Consider the following 19935-nt stretch of genomic DNA (forward strand, 5'->3'; position numbering starts at 1 on the left):
GCTTCAGTAGTTGTGGTGCATGGGCTTAGTTGCTCCACGGCATGTAGGATCTTCCTGGACCAAGATCGAAGCTGTGTCCCCTGCATTGGCAGGCAGATTCGTAACCACTGTGCCACCCGGGAAGTCCCTGTTTGGGTTTTTTTTATGTTGAGGTGTATGAGCTCTTTGTATAGATTGGAAATTAGTCCCTTGTCCGTCACATCATTTGCAAATATTTCCTCCCAGTCCGTCAATTGTCTTTTCATTTTCTTTACGTTTTCCTTTGCTGTGCAAAAGCTTGTAAGTTTGATTAGGTCCCATTTGTTTATTTTTGCTTTTATTTCAATTGCCTTGGGATACTGACCTAAGAAAACATTGCTACAATTTATGTCAGAGAATGTTTTGCCAATATTGTCATCTAGTATCAAGTCGTATATTTGAGTCTTTAAACCATTTTGACTTTATTTTTGTGTAGGAGTATTTTAACTTCATTGACTGACATACAGCTGTCCAGCTTTCCCCAACACTGCTTGCCGAAGAGACAGTCTTTTCTCCATTATATATTCTTGCCCCCTTTGTCTTAGATTAGGTGACCATAGGTATGTGATTTTATTTCTGGGCTATTCTTTCCATTGATCCATATGTCTGTTTCTGTGCCAACCTTCATGCTGTTTTGATTACTGTAGCTTTGTAGTATGTCTGAAGTTTGTTATGCGTCCAGCTTTGTTCTTTTTCCTCAGGATTGCTTTGGCAATTCTGGATCTTTTATGGGTCCATACAAATTTTAGGATTATTTGTTCTAGTTTTGTGAAAAATGCCATGGGTAATTTGATAAGGATCGCATTAAGTCTGTAGATTGCTTTGGGTAGCGTGGCCATTTTAACAACAATTCTTCCAATCCAAGAGCATGAGATATTCTTGCCCTTTCTTTAAATGACCTAAAATTTTCTTTATCAGTGTTTTATAGTTCTCAGTGTATATGTCTTTCACCTCCTTGGTCAGGTTTGTTTTGAAGTTTTTTATTTTCTTGATGCAATTTTAAGAGAGTTTTAAAAAAAATTTTCCCTTTCTGACATTTCATCATTAGTGTAAAAAAAATGCAACAGATTTCTGTATGTTATTCTTGTATCCTGCTACTTTGCTGAATTTATCAGTTCTAGTAGTTTCTGTGTGGAGTCTTTAGAATTTTCTACATAGTCTATCATTTCATCTGCATATAATGGCAATTTTACCTCTTCCCTTCCTATTTGGATACCTTTCATTTATTTTCCTTGTCTGATTGCTGTAGCCAGGACTGCCAATACTATGCTGAAAAGTGGTGAGACTGGGCAACCTTGTCTTGTTCCAGATTTTAGTGGGATGGCTTTCAGCTTTTCACTGTCGTGTATTATGCTGGCTGTGGGTTTGTCATAAATAGGTTTTATGATGTTGAGATATGTTCCCTCTCTACCCACTTTGATGAGAGTTTTTATCACGAATGGATGTTGAATATTATCTTATGCTTTTCTTATCTCTATTGATATGATCACATGGTTTTTGTCTTTTCTTTTGTTGTTCTTTTCTTTTGTATCACATTCACTGACTTGTGTATGTTGAACCATTCCTTATGACCCTGGGATGAATCCAACTTGACTGTGGTTTATGATGTTTTTTATGTGTTGTTGGATTTGGTCTGCTAATATATTGTTGAAGTTTACATCTACACTCATCAAAGACATTGGCTTTTAATTTTCTTCTCTGGTAATGGCTTTTTCTGGTTTTGGTATCAGGGTGATGGTGTCTTCGTAGAATGATTTTGGGAATGTTCCTTCCTCTTTAATATTTTGGAAGAGTTTGAGAGGGATCAGTGTAAGTTCTTCTTTGAATGTTTGGTAGATTTCCCCAGTGAAGCCATCCAGTCCTAGACTTTTGTTTGTCGGGAGGTTTTGTTTGCTTTGTTTTTTAAATTACAGATTGTACTTCACATATTGGTTTGTTCAAATTATCTATTTCTTCTTGATTCAGTTTTTTGTGGGTTAAATGTTTCTAGAAACTTGTCCATTTCTTCCAGTTGTCCAATTTTGTTAGCATATAATTTTATACATGTTCATAGTATAATTTTTTTTTTTGTATTTCTGCAGTATTGGTGGTTATTTCTCCTCTTTCATTTCTTATTTTATTTGGGTCCTCTCTCTTTTCTTCCTGGTGAGCCTGACCAGAGGTTTGTTGATTTTGTTTACCCTTTCAAAAAATCAGCTCTTGGTTTTATTGACTTTTTCTATTGTTTTTTAAAAAATACTTATTTCCTCTCTAATCTTTATTTCCTTCCTTTTGCTAACTTTAGGTTTTGTTTGCTCTTCTTTTTCTAATTCTTTTAGGTGGTAGGTTAGGTTATTTGAAATATTTCTATTTTTATGAGGAAGGCTTGTCTTACTATGAACAGCCCTCTTAGGACTGCTTTCTACTGCATCCCATAGATTTTGTATGGTTGTGTTTTCCATTGTCATTTGTCTCACGGTATTTTTTAAATTTCCTCTTTGATTTCATTGTTGACCCATTGGTTTATTGAGTAGCATGTTGTTTAGTCTCCATATAATCATTTTTTCTCATTTCTCTTTCTTTGGTTGATTTCTAGTTTCATGCCATTGTGGTTAGAAGAGATGCCTGAAATAATTTCTATCCTCTTAAATTTGCTGAGGCTTGTTTTCTTTCCTAGTATGTGGTCTATCCTAGAGAATGTTCCATGTGCACTTGAAAAGAATGTATATTCTAGTTTTTATGGATATAATGTACTGAAAATATAAAGTGTGACTGTTCTGTCATTTAGGATCTCTGATGCCTTATTGATTTTCTGTCTGGACGATCTATTGATGTCAGTGGGGTATTAAAGTCTTCTACTATTGTATTCCCATCAATTTCTCTCTTTATGCCTGTTGGTATTTATGTATTTAGGTGCTCTTATATATGCTAACAAGTATAATATCCTCTTCTTGATCATTTTATCATTATAGTGTCCTTTATCTTTCTTTGTAGCCTTTGTTTTAAAGTCTATTTTGTCTGATATGATTACTGCTACAGCTGCTTTCATTTCCATTTGCATGAAATATCTTTTTCCATCCCCTCTTTCAGTTTGTGTCTGTCCTTTGCCCTAATGTGGGTCTCTTGTAGGCAGCATATTGTATGCTGTTTTATCATCTAATCTGCCACTCTGTCTTTTGCTTGGAGCATTTACTCTGTTGACATTTAAGGTAGTTCTGTATGGACATGTATTCATTGCCCTTTTAAACATAGTTTTCCATCTGATTTTGTATTTCTTCTTTCTTCCTTTTTGTTTTTCCTTTTGTGGTCTGATGGTTTTCTTTTATATTATGCCTGAGTTCTCTCCTTTTTGGTTTTTGTGAATCTATTGTATGTTTTTGATTTGTGGTTACCCAGGTTTTCACGTATGTTAACCCATTACTATATCTGCTTGCTTTAGACTTGTTATCATATAGGATGAAACACATTCTAAAAAGAAAAACAAAAAACGACATTTTCTTACTCCCTTTCCCCATATTTTATGATTTTTCTGTCCTCTTTTACATTTTTATATTTATCCTTTTGCTATTCATTGTATATTCACTTTCACAATTTTTTTTGATTTCAAAAAAAATGCATGTATTGTCTTATTTAAGTAATTTACAATTGTGATTTCTTTCCTGTAGATTTTTGCTTCTTTTCTATTTAGAGAAAACCATTCAATATTTCTTTCAGGATAAGTTTAGTATTGCTTTATTTTTAAAAATTTGCTTGTCTGAGAAATTCTTTCTCTCTCCTATTCTAAATTATAATCTTGCTGGGTAGAGTATCCTAGGTTGCAGGTTTTTCCTTTTCAGGACTTTGAATTATCTTGGGACTCCCTTCTGACCTGCAATGTTTCTGTAGAGAAACTAGCTGATAGCCTTAAGGTGGTTCCCTTTTAACTAGCTCTTTTTCTCTTGCTGCCTTTAGAATCCTCTCTTTAACTTTTGCCTTTTAAATTATATGTCTTGGTGTAGGTCTGTTTGGGTTCATCTTGTTTGAGACCCTCTGTGCTTCTTGTACCTGGATATCTCTTTAATTTTGAGAAGTTTTCAGCCGTAATTTCTTCAAATACATTTTCCATTCCTGTTTCTCTTCCTTCTCCTTCTGGAATCCCAGTTATGTGTAGATTGACTGACTTTATATTATCCCATAGGCCTCATATATTGCTTTCATTTTTTTTCATTGTCTGCTGTTCTGATTGATTTCCATTATTATATCTTCTAGATCATGTATTAATTCTTTTGCATTACTTAGTTTGCTATTCATTGCCTTTAGCGCAGCTTTCATCTTGGCAAATGAGTTTTCTAATTTTAATGGGCTCCTCTTTATAGTTCTAATTCTAGTGCATTTCTATTGATAGCCTTTAATTTCTTCAGTATTTTTATTACCTCCTTTTTAAATTCAGAATCTGGTAGACTGGAGAGGTCTGTTTCATTATTATTTCTTTCAGGGGCTTTCTCTTGTTCTTTTATTGGGACTAGCTCCTCTGCTTCATTTTACTTATATTTCTCTATGAATTTAGGAGAAACTTACCTACTGTGAAGGGCTGTTTTTATGTGGGAGCATCCCTGTGTAGCCTGTATGAGTCTAATATTTTTGGAGGGCTGTTTTCAGTATGGATGCCTGCCACATTTTTCCTCAGTATGTGCTGGCCATTATCCCCTTGACAGAGGGTGTGATTGGTGTTGCGGTGACCAGAGCCCTGAAAACATTTCAAACTTCTGTTTATTCCCAATGATTAATTAATAGGAACTGAAGACAGGATAAGGGGGCTAGTCTAGGCTTGAGGACTTTAATGAACAAAGTCCAAGATAAAAAGGAAAAACCTACATTAGTGAAGTGTTTTGAAGGATATATGGAAGATACCATCATCAGAGGTTTCTGTATCAGATAAAAACAACTGTCACTGTCACTTTATTCTAGGCAAGGCAAATGACTAGATCTGCCTTTTCAAAGCTACTGACATTGTGAAAAACCATGAATAAATCTAGTTTCAAGTTCAGCATACGTTTTTCTTTAACAGAAGCAGCAACTGAAGCAAAGTACAATAAATATGTGGGAATTTATTTTGCTAAGCCCCAAAGTATTTTTCCATGAATAGCATCAATTTAACAGCTTCCTTGGTATTTACCAGAAAGGATTTAGAGTTGTTTCACTAAACATTAATTTTTCTCATTAAGTCAAACATTATAATTATGTATTTAAATTTAAAAATTTAAAGGAAGTATTTATAAGACCTTTCCTGGGTATGGTACTACATTAAACTTGAGAATATATCCTTCCTTTAAACCAGTGCGGTCCAAAACAAAGATAATGTGGGCCCCTCAGATGCAATTTTTAATCTTTAAAAAAAAATGAAAAAAGCTGATTTAATTGTAACATTTTATTTACCCCACTGTACCAAAATATTATAATCTCACCAGTATACAAAATTGAGATATTTTACATTCTTTGTACATCTTCAAAATCTGATGTGTATTTTATACTGATAACTCATCTATCTCTATTTGGACTAGCTACATTTTGAGGGCTAAATACCCACATGAACCTAATAGTAAGGAAAGATACTGGCCTGCACATTTCCACTGTCTGGCACATGTGCTTGTAGACAAACACTGTGAATGACTGCCACTCTCCAAATTCTATATTCTATCATTACAGATTTGGATCTACTACTATGAGAACCCATACATTAACAAACATTAAACAATGTAAGACCAGTACTGTCTGATACTAGATAAATGGCAATGAAAATGGCTGCCATGGATCCCAACTAACAGTGAGTAGACAATCTTCTTTTTCTTTGTAGCACTTACCACAATTAGTAATTTTCTGTATTTTCTTACTTATATTGTGTATGTGCATCTGTTTTTCCTATGACATTCCATGAGGGAAGGAATTATTTCTACCTTGTTTGCCATTATACCCCTGGACCTTAGTAGGATGTGTTTTACACACAGATCATCAAATACCTGTTAAATGAATACGACCTTGCATTGATTATCAGGCTGAACCAGCTTGTCATTTCATTCTTCACTGTTTTCTACTAGTTAAGACATATTCCACATTTCCTCAGTGAAAGCAGTGAATTAGCTGTTTTCTCTTCATAATAATTTCTCGTAGCTTAAGTCAAATATTAAAAGTAGGGAAATTCCCCACTAGTCAGAATCACATTTTTCCTGTCTTCAGCAGACTCTCCTCTCCAACACACAACAAAAGCAGAATGGTTGAGGCACAAATGAACAAGTGTCAGAAAACAGCCTCTCCATCAACCTCTTAGACTGAGAGAAGAAGGAAAACAACATACATGAACCTAGAAGAAAAGAATAGTGAGTATTGTTTCCTACCACACAGTCAGTAGTGGCAAGGTTCTTAAGAGCTCTAGAAACTTCAGAAACTCCTTTGGCAAACCTGTCTAAGTTAAACAGTAGAAATATTATAGTAGCCATGATAAAAGAAATCCTAAAACTGGTAATTTAAACAAAGCAAAATAGCATGTCATGTAACATCATGACTAAATGTGAAACCTGTAACAACAACAAAAAAACCCAAGCTCAAAACTCATTCTGTATGATATGAAAGAACACTGTATTTTAAAAGTCCTTTTGCAGATTGTAGAAATCATTTTATTTAGAATGTATACACTGCAAGAATGAAGGAGTTGAGATTGAGGGCAGCTCTTACCTTTCTATTCTGTATACAGTAAAATGGCACTTTAATAATACTGGCATTTCCCAAATTTATCATTTTGTAATTTTAGCACCAAAAACTCAACTCCTAATCAAACGTTCCCTGTTTTGCAAAGTATTGGAATACAAAACATTTCATAGTTCAAACTCTAGTCATCTGTTTTGTGTAAATCAATTTTTAAAAAACCAAATCATATGTAAAATGCACTGAAGAAAATTACTTTTCCCTTTTCTTTTTAGGTGCATGTTCCAAAAGTGGTGTAAATTCAGCTTTCTCACTGTGCTTTCTTTTCTTTTTTTTCTTTTTATGGTCACTTTGGTAACCACTGGAGTCACTGCCTTGGAAAACAGGGTCCTGGTGCTTTTTCTTCTTCTTCTTCTTCTTCTTCGGCTCTTCCTCCCAGAGGCCATTCACATTGTTATTAATCTGCAGATCTGTCTCTTCCGTCATGGTAACATCTGAAAAATCTGCTAGCTCTGTGGTACCACCTTCCACTTCATATGGCTCTGGGTAGGTCTTCTTTTTCTTTTTCTTCTTTTGAGGTTTTTCAGTAGCTTCTTCAGTGCCAGTTTCTGTTACTTCTTCAGAAACTGCAGAGCACTTGGTTTGTAAACTAACAGTTTAAAAAATTTACAGAACATTAAACAAAAATGAAAGAACAAAATAAGATCAAGAATATTCCCCACATGCTAAGATTTTTCTAAATGACAGTAGTACAAGATAATATACCTAGGACACAAATTTCAAGTATTCTATTATCTCCCAGCACACTGACATGTCTTGGAAATGTTAAATTTTTTGTTTCCCAAGTACTTTTCCCAGACTGTTTCACACATAAAAATGACATAAACTTTTGTCAAAAACATGGCTTCTAAATTTTAGCTTGGTTCAGAAAACCAAACTGAACACTAAACATCACCATACCCAGCCTTACCAGCCAAACCAGTGACATTTGATAACAAGAAGTTTGTTTGTTTTTTTTTCCTATCAAAGTATTGGAGTTCCCCATCTACTACCTCAATCCTTGTTTCAAGTAATAGTTTAGCCTATGCTGAAGCAGTATGACTTCAAAGATGTGAATATTTTATAAAAACAAGGATCAATGAAGTAGCCCTCTCTCTATAGAACTGCTGTGCCATACAGTAGCACTAGCCACCTATAACTCTTTAAATTTAAGAAATTTCAATAAGATAACTTTAAAAATTCACTTCCTCAGTCACACTAGTCACATTTCAGTTGCTCAAGAGTGAGGCTTGAGCAACAAGCTATATTGCACAAACATAGCACATTTCTATCATCACAGAAAGTTCTTTTGGACAGCTACTCTAGAACTTTAACCCATACTCTTGTTACTCATCAAGGCCGAATCTAGAAAAGTTGCTAACACAGGATGCGAAGAGTTTTATTTTTCTCCCCCTGCCATTAAACTTGGCTCCCATCAACCCAGGCTCAGGATCAAAGTAATTCTTTTAAGAATTCCAAACAAGAAAAATACAGAAATTAAATGATCTACCTGGTATAACGGCAATAATACATTATTATTTTTGTTTCAACTGTGTAAAAACAGAAGGGTAATAGTTATGCAATATAAGTAAGCTTCCAGTAGTCTCAAGTTCAGGGATCAACTTTTAAAAAGATTACCAACAAACTAGACAATAAAAAATTGAATTAATAAAATGCAGACCAGTTAGATGGAGAGCTTTAGAATATTCAATGCACTGTCACAGCACTTATGATTCATATTTACATTGACTTTATGGTTTGAAAGTACAAGTATTCCAGTAAAAAAATTAACCTTTTAAAAGCAGGATTTATGTTCCCTAAATTCAGAATTAATAGAAACAATTAAGTATCAAAATGATAATGTGATTAGGAACTGACCTAGTGATAGTTAGTTTTCCCCGAATGCAGAATACTCCAGCAGCATCTGAGTCTAAACGAAATACTTCAAATTCTAGTTCATCACCCATGTTTATCTCCAGAGTCTGCCACTGCTCGGCTGGCATCTGTTCAGGTTTAGGAATGGAGGCATTGAAGCACCCATGTACTAAACAGCCAATGTGGCTGGAAGACACTTTATTAACTGTACCCTGAGAAGAAGGAAAAAAGAATATTACATCTAGAAGACAGCCAGAGAGTTAAAAGGTGAAACGAACTTTACAATCTTCAAAGTGATCTTCAAATAGAAAAAATGGTATAATTCAGTATCAAAAAAGTTGATCCTCATTTAAAACTTACCACATACCACACTAAAATACCACTTTAGGAACACTGTAGAGTTTTTAGAAAACTCACCTTGAGCATGGCTATTTTAACTAAACCATAACATTACTAGAAGCTTTAAAACTAAATAACAAATAACAACACTATATGATTTTAAGGTTAAAATGAAAATTTCCAAGAAACTTTCTGTTCCCCTGGAATCAACATATATGAAGTATATGAATGAAAACCTGAAGCATTTTTTAAAAAATCACATTTTTAATTATAAAACTATAAGAAATACTAACATATATACAGTGTTGTTTAATGGCAGTACCTCCTTCCACATGTGACAGAATAAAACTTACTTGTCTCCTTATAAGGAGCCTGGAGTCCAGAATGGTACCTTCTGGATGGTCTGAAGAATCTGTGCTACATCTATACATTAGAATATTATTCAGCAATAAAAAGAAATAAGCTATCAAGCCAAGAAAAAGACATGGAGGGAACCTTAAACACATATTTGTACATGAAAAAAGCCAATCTGAAAAGGTTACATACTCTGTGATTCCACTATATGAGATTCTGGAAAAGGCAAAACTACAGACACAGTTTAAAAAAAAAAAAGTAGTTGCCATGGTTTCCAAGGGAGGGAGGGAGCAATGAATAGGTAGAGCACAGAGGATGTTTAGAGGAGTGACCAATTATACCACAGGATACTGTAATGTTGGATACATGTCATTTTACATTTGTGAAAACTCATAGAATGTACAATACAAACAGTGAACTCTACTATAAACTATAGACTTTAATAATGTATCAATATTGGCTCAACAATTGTAACAAATGTACCACACCTCTATGTATGTCAATAATAACTGAAATACTATGTTTTTGTGAGTTTTATTTGGGGGGGGGGTGTGGAAGGAGGTGGTGTATATGAGAATGCTATACTTTCCATTCAATTTTTCTAAAACTGTTACAAAAGACAAAGTTTTCAATTAAAAAATACTCAATGAGCAAAGGAAAGTCTTTTCAATGTATGGGTTGAGAACACTGAATATGGGCAAGAGAATGGAGCTCAAGGACCTACAAAGTACTACACACAAAAAAACAAGAATGATCACAGACCTACACAGAAAAGCTAAAACTATAAAAATTCTAGAATCTTATAGAAGAAAATCCTTGCAATGGAGGGGTAGCCAAGTTTCATAGATAGGATCTAGAAAGTATAATATGATAAATTAGACTGCATCAAAATTAAAAGCTTCTGCTTGTCAAATGATACCATTAAAAGGTAATAAGGCATAGACTGGGAAAGAATACTCACAATACAGTTAACTGAAAAGGATCTGTATCAAACCTATGAAAAGAACAATATTAAACCCCAGTTAAAAAGGGGTAAAGTACTTGAACAGGCCCTTCTTACCAAAACATACGAAAAAGAGCTCATGAGGGAAATGCAAATTAAAACCATAAGGAAAAACTACCATATGCCCACCAGTAAAATCAAAAGACAACACCAATTGTTGGCAAGAATGCAGAGCAACTGAAAGTACTGAAGGGGATATTAGTTCTCCATAAAGTTAAACACACTTTTACCCTGTGACCTAGCAATACTGCTTCAAGTTTCTACTTAGGAGAATGAAAATACGTGTTTCCAATAGCTCTGTTCATAACAGGTCCAGACTGGAAAAAACCCAAATGTCTATCAATGAGGATGGATAATCAAATTGATAATCAAAGTACATATATACTCATATAACTGAATACCATGAACGATTAGAAGACAAAATCCACCAATATACCCGATAGCATGGATATTACCCTAAAACATGACCAAAAGAGGCCAGACTGTGAGTGTATAAAGAAACATTCTACTAATAAGGAATTACAGAACAAGTGAAACTAATTTATGATAATGAAATCAGAATAGTGTTTGTATCTAGGATAAAGGGGATTGACCAGGAAAGGGCATGAGAGTCATTCTAAGGAGAGAGAATGCTATATGCACTTGTCAAAATTCACTGAGCTACACAGGATGATCTATTGCATTTTACTGTATGTAAATTAAACCTGATACATTATATTGTATGTAAACTATATCTCATATTATTAAATGGAAAAAAAAGGTCAAATGTATTTGAGGACTGGATCTTATTGTAGGGGATAGAGTAAAAGGGATGATTTAACTTTATTTCACTTTCTGTACAATTTGAATGTTATTTCCATGCACATATTTGCATTTATGATAATTTACAAAAAGCAGATGACAGTTTAATTTGGGAATTTTAAAGTACAAATCTACCACCAACTTTAATAGTATGGAGGTTACAGGATCCCAGTCTGGAGGGCAAGGGTACTATTTCTAGCAGTTCAAATGACACTGAAAAACATTTTTAAATTAGAAAGGCCTTGTAATTTTGTTATAGTGAAATCTGACCTACATTTTAATTAACAGTATCAAGGGCTAGTTAACAGTTCTCATGGACTAAACAATTCCTATAGAATTCCTATTTTAGTTAAAGGAAAAAATACATATATATATATATATATATATATATATATATATATATATATATATGAGTATATATGAACACAGAGAACTGCTGGTGGGAAAGGAGCAAGTGATATGGATAAATGTACACATTTCAGTAGATTTCACATCAATTTCTGCATTTTTTACCTTCTCGCCAAAAAAAAAAAATAAATAAACAAACAAAAAAACCAAAAAACTGAAAGACCTTCCCCACAGGGCCTTCATTTCCACAGCACAGTATGGATGCCCTGACCTCTATCATTCATTTCCATTACCTGCCTGGTCCCACAGCTATTTGGATTTGCAACTCCAGTTTTATATATTGCTATACCATCTGAATCCTATATAAACAAAATATACTTGTATATATTTGAGAAGTTATGAAATAATAATAAAAAAATTTTTAACCCTTTAAAATCATTCTGATGATAGACAGAGAATAAATTGGATGAGGCATATACTCTGTACATACATGTCAGTTTTAGTAGCATGGAGTTTAAAAACTTGCCTAGACTGCCACTGAACAGAAAAAAATGAAAAGAAATAACATTGTTTAAGACACCTCTAGGACAATATCAAGTGTAGTAAGATTCACATGATAGGGGACACAGAAGGTTAAGAGAGAAAGGGCCTGAGAAAATATTTGAAGAGATAATAGCTGAAAACTTCCCTAACCTGGGAAAGGAAAGAGGTACTGAAGTCCAGGAAATGCAGAGTCCCATACAGGATGAACTCAAAGAACATGCCAAGACACTGAAAAGCAACAGATATCCTACAAGGTAACTCCCACCAGGCTACCAGCTAATATTTCAGCAGAAACTCCACAAGCCAGAAGAGAGTAGCAAGATATATATATTTAAAGTGATGAAGGGAAAAACCTACAACCAAGAATAAATACTGTACCCATCAAGGGTCTCATAAGATTTGATGGAGAAATTAAAACCTTCACAGATAAGCAACAGCTAAAAGAATTAAGCACCACAACACTAGCTTTACAACAAATGTTAAAGGAACTTCTCTAGGCAAAAAAGAAAATGCCACAACTAGAAACAAGGAAATTACAAAATGCAAAAACTCACCAGGAAAAGCAAACATAGTAAAGGTAGGAAATCACCCACATGCAAAGCTAGTAGGGAGAGGAAAACACTAAAGTGGTAAAAATCACCTACATCCACAGTAAGCAATTAAGGGAAACACAAAACAATTAGATGTAAAATATGGTATCAAAAATACTAATCATGAGGGGAGAAGAGTACAAATGCAGGGCATTTCAAATGCATTTGAAATTAAGAGATTAATACCTTAAAAGCAATCACATATATATATATATGTGTGTGTGTGTGTGTGTGTGTGTTTTATACATATACATATATATAGACTGCTCTACGAAAACCTCACAGTAACCACAAACCAAAAATCTATAATAGATATACACACACAAAGAAAAGGAATCCAAACATAACACTAAAGATAATCACCCACTCACAAGAGAATAAAATTTAAAAAGAGGGGAAAAAAAGACCTACAAAAACAAGTCTAAAACAATTTAAAAAACAGCAATAACGACATATATATTGGTAATTACCTTAAATGTTAATGGACTAAATGCTCCAACCAAACTTCACAGACTGGCTGGAGGGGATCAAGCTGGCAGAGGAGTATGACATGGAGCTCACCTTCTCCCACAAAAATATTAAAAATATATATACTAGTGGAACGATTCACACAGAACATCTACTAAATGCCAAAAGAAGACCTCAGACTTCCGATCACAAGAAAACCTCCCCATAGCCGGGTAGGATAAAAGGAAAATGAAAAAGAAGGAATCGCAATGGGTCCTGCACCCCAAAGAAGGAGCTGTGAAGGAGGAAAGGTTCCCACACCCTGGGAAGTCTCCTCACCAACAGGGAGATCAGAATGTATGGAGAGGTAGCTTCATAGCCTAAGAGGAGAGAGCAGCAACTGGTGTGCAGAAGGCAAAACGGAGAATAACATGCACAGAAGATCAGCACTGCCACACTGCATTCCCCAGCCTGAGACACTCCTCTGTTGGTGTGGGAGGGGGCTGCGTGCTGAAGCTCAGGCTTCAGAGGTCAGACCCAGGGAAAGGACTAGGACCACCACGAGTTTCTTTCCCCTGTGAGTGCTCCCAGACAACAGGACACGGCTACAGGAGCTCCAGCAGTGTGCTGAGTCACTGCCACCATGGCAGGCTCCTGAGGCTGGCATGGACCGCCACTAAAACACCCACAAGCAGGCACCAGGCCCTGCCCTGTCCCAGTCCCAGGAGTGCATGGAGAGCAGCCACCCATACGAGACCCTTCAAGCAGGCGTGAAGCTCTGCCCCTGCTGTCCCAGGAGTGTGCAGATAATACCAGCCCATACGAGACTCATGAACAGGCATCAAGCATAGCCCCCACTGTCCCAGGAGGGTGTGGAGAGTAGTCGCCCATAGAACACCCATGAGCAGGTGCTAGGCCCTGCCCCTGTTGTCCCAGGAGGGCATGAGAACAACCATCCATACAAGACCCATGAGGAGGCAACACGCCCTGCCCCCGGTGTCCCAGGAGTGGAGAGCAGCCACCCACACGAGACCTTTCACCAGGTGCCATGTGCTGCCCCTACTGTCTGGGGAGCATGTAAGGAAGGCTGTACCTACACACCCCATATCAAGGGGATAATGGCAAGCACACACCGAGGAAAGAGACAGCAAGCATCCAAACTAAAACCAGCCTCCCAATTCCAGAAAACACGGCAGAGTAGAAGGACTTGAGCTAACCTCCTCTTGCAGAAACACCAAAATCACAACTAACTGCTAAACAATAATCAATAAAGAAGACTAGAACCCACCAAAATAGATATTTTACATTCAAAGACAAAGAAGAAAACAAAGTGAGACGGCAGGAGGGGCGTTTTCACGACATAATCAAATCCCATACCCACTAGATGGGCAACCCCCCACAAACTGGAAAATTAATTATATTGCAGAGATTCTCCCACAAGAGTGAGCCCCATATCAGGCTCCCCAGCCAGAGGGTCTGGCATCAGGAGGAGGAGTCCCTAAAAGCACTTGGCTTTGAAAGCCAGCAGGGCTTGAGTGTAGGAGCTCCACAGGACTGGGGGAAACAGACTCCACTCATGGAGGGCACACACAAGGCTTCACATACACTGGGACCCAGCATAATGCAGTAACTCCATAGGAGCTGGAACCAGACTACCTATGGGTCTTGGAGGATTTCTGGGGGTAGGAGGTGGGGGTCAGCTGTGGCTCATGGCAGGGGCAAGAACACTGGTGGCAGAGTCCCCAGAGAATACTGATCAGTGTGAGCTCTCCTAAAGGTTGCCATTTTGGCATCAAGACCTGGCCCTACCCAACAGCCTGCAGGCTCCAGTGATGAAAAGCCTCAGGCCAAACAACCAGGAGGATAGGAAAACAGCCCCACCCATCAGCAGACAGGGTACTTAAAGCCACACTGAACTCACAGCCACCTATAAACACACCCCTTGACATGGCCCTGCCCACCAGAGGGACAAGACCCAGCTCCACCCACCAGTGGGCAAGCACCAGTACCTTCCACCAAGAAGCCCGCACAAGCCTCAGGACCAGCGTCACCAACAAGAGGGCAGAAACCAGAAGCAAGAGGAGCTACGATCCTCCAGCCAGTGGAAAGAAGACCACAAACACAGAAAGTTAGACAAAATGAGATGGCAAAGAAATACGTTCCAGATGAAGGAACAAGATAAAAACCTATAAGAACTAAATGAAGTAGAGATAGGCAACTTACCTGAAAAAGAATTTAAAGTAATGATAGTAAAGATAATCTAAGATCTTGGGGGAAAAAATGGCAGCACAGACCAAGAAGTCGCATGAGGTGTTTTTAAAGAACAAACAGATGAACAATACAATAACGGGAATGAAAAATACAGTAGAAGAATCAATAGCAGAATAACTGAGGCAGAAGAACAAATAAGTTAGCTCAAAGACAGAATGGTGAAAATCACTGCCATGGAACAGACTAAAGAAAAAAGAATGAAAAGAAATGAGGACAGTCTCAGAGACCTCTGAGGCAACATTAAATGCACCACCATTCACATTATATGGGTCCCAGAAGGAGAAGAGAGAGAAAGGGCCTGAGAAAATATCTGAAAAGATTATAGCCGAAAACGTCTCTAACATGAGAAAGGAAACACTCACTCAAGTCCAGGAAGCACAGAGTCCCATACAAGATAAACCCAAGGAGGAACATGCCAAGACACATATTAACCAGACTGACAAAAATTAAAGAAAAAATATTAAAACAAGGGAAAAGCAACAAATAACATATAAGGGAACCCCCATAAGTTTATCAGCTGATTTTTCAACAGAAACTCTGCAGACTAGAAGGGAGAGGCACAATACATTTAAACTAATGAATGGGAAAAATTTTAAATAAGGAATACTCTACCCAGCAAGGCTCTTGTTCACATTTGACAGAGAAATCAGGTATTATAGACAAGCAAAAACTAAGATTTCAGCACCATCAAACCAAATTCCTCAAGGAATTTCTCTAGGTGGAAAAGAAAAGGCCACAACTAGAATCAAGAAAATTACAAATGGAGAAGCTCACCAGTAAAGGCAAACATAAAGTAAAGGCAGGAAATCATCCACACACAAATCAGCAGTCATGAGAAGAGGAAAGTACAAATGCAGGATATTGGAACTGCTTTTGAAATTAAAAAATCAGCAACTTCAAACAATCTTGTACATATACAGACTTCTTTATCAAAACCTCATGGGAACCACAAACCTATAATCTATAATAGATACACAAAAAAAGCAATCCAAACACATCATTAGAGATAGACATCAAATCACCATAGTAGAGAACAAAAGAGGAAGGGAAGAAAAAAGACCTTAAAAAACAAATCCAAATCAATTAACAAAATGGCAATAAAAACATTCATATCGATAATTCCCTTAAATGTAAATAAACGCTCCCAACAAAAGACACAGACTTGTTCAATGGATACAAAAACAAGACCCATATATATGCTGTCTACAAGAGATCCACTTCACATCTAGGGACACATACAGACTGAATGTGAGGGGATGGAGAAAGGTATTCCATGCAAATGGAGAAAGCTGGAGTAGCAATACTTATATCAAACAAAATAGACTTTAAAATAAAGAATGTTACAAGAGACAAAGAAACTACACAACGATCAAGGGAACAATCAAAGAAGATATAACAATTGTAAATATATATGCACCCAACATAGGAGCACCTCAATATATAAGGCAGATGTTAACAGACATAAAAGGAGAAACCAACATAAACACAATAACAGTGGGGGACTTTAACACCCTATTTTCATCAATGGGCAGATCATCCAGACAGAAAATCAATATGGAAACACAGGCCTTAAATGACACAAAGATGGACTTAATTGATATTTTTAGAACTTTCCATCTGAAAGCACCAAAATACACTTTCTTCTCAAGTGCACATGGAACATTCTCCAGGATAGATCACATCTGGGGCCGCAATACACACCTCGGTCAATTTAAGAAAACTGAAATCATATCAAGCATCTTTTCTGACCACAACACTATGTGATTAAAAATCAACCACAGGAAATAAACTGTAAAAAACACAAACACATGGATGCTAAACAATGTATTACTAAACCAATGGAACACTGAGGAAATCAAAGAGGAAATCCAAAAACACCTAAAGACAAATGACATCGAAAACATGATGGTCCAAAACCTTTGGGACGCAGCAAAAGCAGTTCTAAGAGGGAAGTTTACAGCAGTACAATCTTACCTCAGGAAACAAGAACAATCCCAAATAACCTAAGCTTACACCTAAAACAATGAAAGAAAGAAGAACAAACAAAACCCAAAGTCAGTAGAAGGAAAGAAATCAAAAGATCAGAGCAGAAATAAATGAAATAAACAAACAAAAAAAACAATTGAAAAGATCAATGAAACTAAAAGTTATTTCTCTGAAAAGATAAAATTGATAAAAGTTTAGCCAGACTCATCAAGAAAAAAAAGGAGAGGACTCAAATCAATAAAGTTAGAAATGAAAGAGAAGTTGCAACTGACACCACAGAAATACAAAGGATAATAAGAGACTACAACAAAACAACTATATACCAATAAAATGGACAACCTAGAAGAAATGGAGAAATTCTTAGAAAGATACAACTGAACCAGGAAGAAAAGAAAATATGAACAGACTAATCAGAAGTACTGAAATTGAAACAGTGATTTAAAAACTTCCCCCAAACGGAAGTCCAGGACCAGATGGCTTCACAGGTGAATTCTATCAAACATTTAAAGAACAGTTAACACCTATCCTTCTGAAACTATTCTAAAAAACTGCAGAGGAAGGAACACTACCAAGCTCATTCTATAAGGCCACCATCACCCTGAAACCAAAGCCAGACAAAGATACTAAAAAAGAAAAATTACAGGCCAATATCACTGATGAACATAGATGCAAAAATACTCAACAAAATACTACCAACAAAATCCAAAAATACATTAAAATGATCATACACCATAATCAAGAGGGATTTATCCCAGGGACGCAAGAATTCTTCAAAATACGCAAATCAATCAATGTGATACAACACATTAACAAAGTGAAGAGTAAAAACCATATCATCATCTCAATAGAAGCAGAAAAAGCTTTTGATAAAATTTAACATTTACAGTAAAAACACTCCAGAAAGTGGGCACAGAGGAAACATATGTCAACATAGTAAAGGCCATATATGACAAACCGACAGCTAATATCAAGCTCAGTGGTGAAAAGGTGCAAGTATTCTATCTAAGTTCAGGAACAAGGCAAAGATGAGCACTTTCAGTGCTTTTATTCAACATAGTTTTGGAAGTCTTAGCACAGCAATCATAGAAGAAAAAGAAATAAACAGAATCCAAATTGGAAAGGAAGAAGTAAAACTGTTACTCTTTGCAGATCATGATACTATACATAGAAAATCCTAAAGACGTCACCAAAAACCAAGTAGAGCTCATCAATGAATTTGGTAAAGTTGCAGGATTCAAAATTAATACAGTTAGTCCCCTACATATGAACGAGTTCCACTCTGAGAGCGCATTTATAAGTCCAATTTGTTTGTAAGTCCAAAAAAGTTAGCCTAGGTACCCAACTAACATAATCAGCTGTACAGTACTGTACTGTAATAGGTATATAATAACTTTCACACAAATAATACATAAAAAACAAAAAAATAAAACATTTTTAAGCTCACAGTACAATACCTTAAAAAGTACAGTAGTACAGTACAACAGCTGGCATACCAGGGCTGGCATCAAGTGAAGAGGCAAGAAGAGTTACTGACTGGAGGAGGGAGAGGAGGTGGGAGATGGCAGAGCTGAAGGATCGTCAGCAGTAGGAGACAGAAGGCAAGCTGTGATTTCACTCGTGCCTGACATTGATGGAATGCACATTTTCATCTTTGAAAGTTTGCAACTTGAAGGTTCATGTGTAGGGGACTTAGTGTATATAGAAATCGGTTGTATTTCTACACACTAAAAACAAACTATCAGAAAGGGAAATTAAGGAAACAATTCCATGAACCATCATGTCAAAAATAAATAAACACCTGCAAATAAACCTACCAAAGGGGGCAAAACACCTGTACTCCAAAAACTGAAAAGAAATTGAAGACAACATAAACAGATGGAAAGATATACCATATTCTTGGATTGGAAAAATCAGTATTGTTAAAATAACCATACTACTACAGATTCAATGCAATCGCTATCAAATTAACAATGGCAGTTTCAGAGAACTAAAACAAATAATTTTAAAATTTGTATGGAAACACAAAAAACCCCAAACAGCCAAAACAATCTTGAGAAAGAATAAGGGAGCTGGAGTAATTAAGCTCCCTGACTTCAGACTATATTACAAAGCTACAGTCATCAAAACAGCATGGTACTGGCACAAAAATGGACAGATAGATGAGTGGAACAGGATAGAAAGCCCAGAAATAAACCCATGCACTTAATGGTCAGTTAATCTATGACAAAGGAGGCAAGAATATTCAATGGAGAAAAGACAATCTCTTCAATAAGCAGACAGCTACATGTAAAAGAATGAAATCAGAACATTTTCTAACGCCACATTCAAAAATAAACTAAAAATGGATTAAAAACCTAAATGTAAGACCAGATACTCAAAAACTCCTGGAGTAAAACATAGGCAGAACACTCTTTGACATAAATCATAATTTATAAATCATAAGCAATAATTTTTTGAATCCATCTCCTAGAGTAATGGAAATAAAAGCAAAAATAAACAAATGGGATCTAATTAAATTTAAAAGGTTTTGCACAGCAAAGGAAACCATAAACGAAATGAAAAGGCAACCTATGGACCGGGAGAAAATATTTGCAAACAATGTGACTGACAAGGGATTAATTTCCAATATATACAAAGAACTCATAGAGCTCAACATCAAAAAAA

The 19935-nt window shown here is 36.1% G+C and overlaps 1 protein-coding gene across 1 annotated transcript in view; it reads right to left on the reverse strand.

Moving 5' to 3' along the window:
- Window positions 1-5389: 5389 nt before the first annotated feature.
- The window catches only part of POLR1F (RNA polymerase I subunit F), a 30681-nt gene continuing 16135 nt past the window's right edge, over window positions 5390-19935 (reverse strand). Inside the window, 3 exon segments of the mRNA XM_059073713.2 lie at window positions 5390-6947; window positions 6949-7324; window positions 8593-8801. Coding sequence (XP_058929696.1) covers window positions 6882-6947; window positions 6949-7324; window positions 8593-8801 — 651 coding nt within the window. The 3' untranslated portion in view covers window positions 5390-6881.

This window comes from Kogia breviceps, chromosome 9, assembly GCF_026419965.1.
Source record: "Kogia breviceps isolate mKogBre1 chromosome 9, mKogBre1 haplotype 1, whole genome shotgun sequence".
Classification (NCBI taxonomy): domain Eukaryota; kingdom Metazoa; phylum Chordata; class Mammalia; order Artiodactyla; family Physeteridae; genus Kogia; species Kogia breviceps.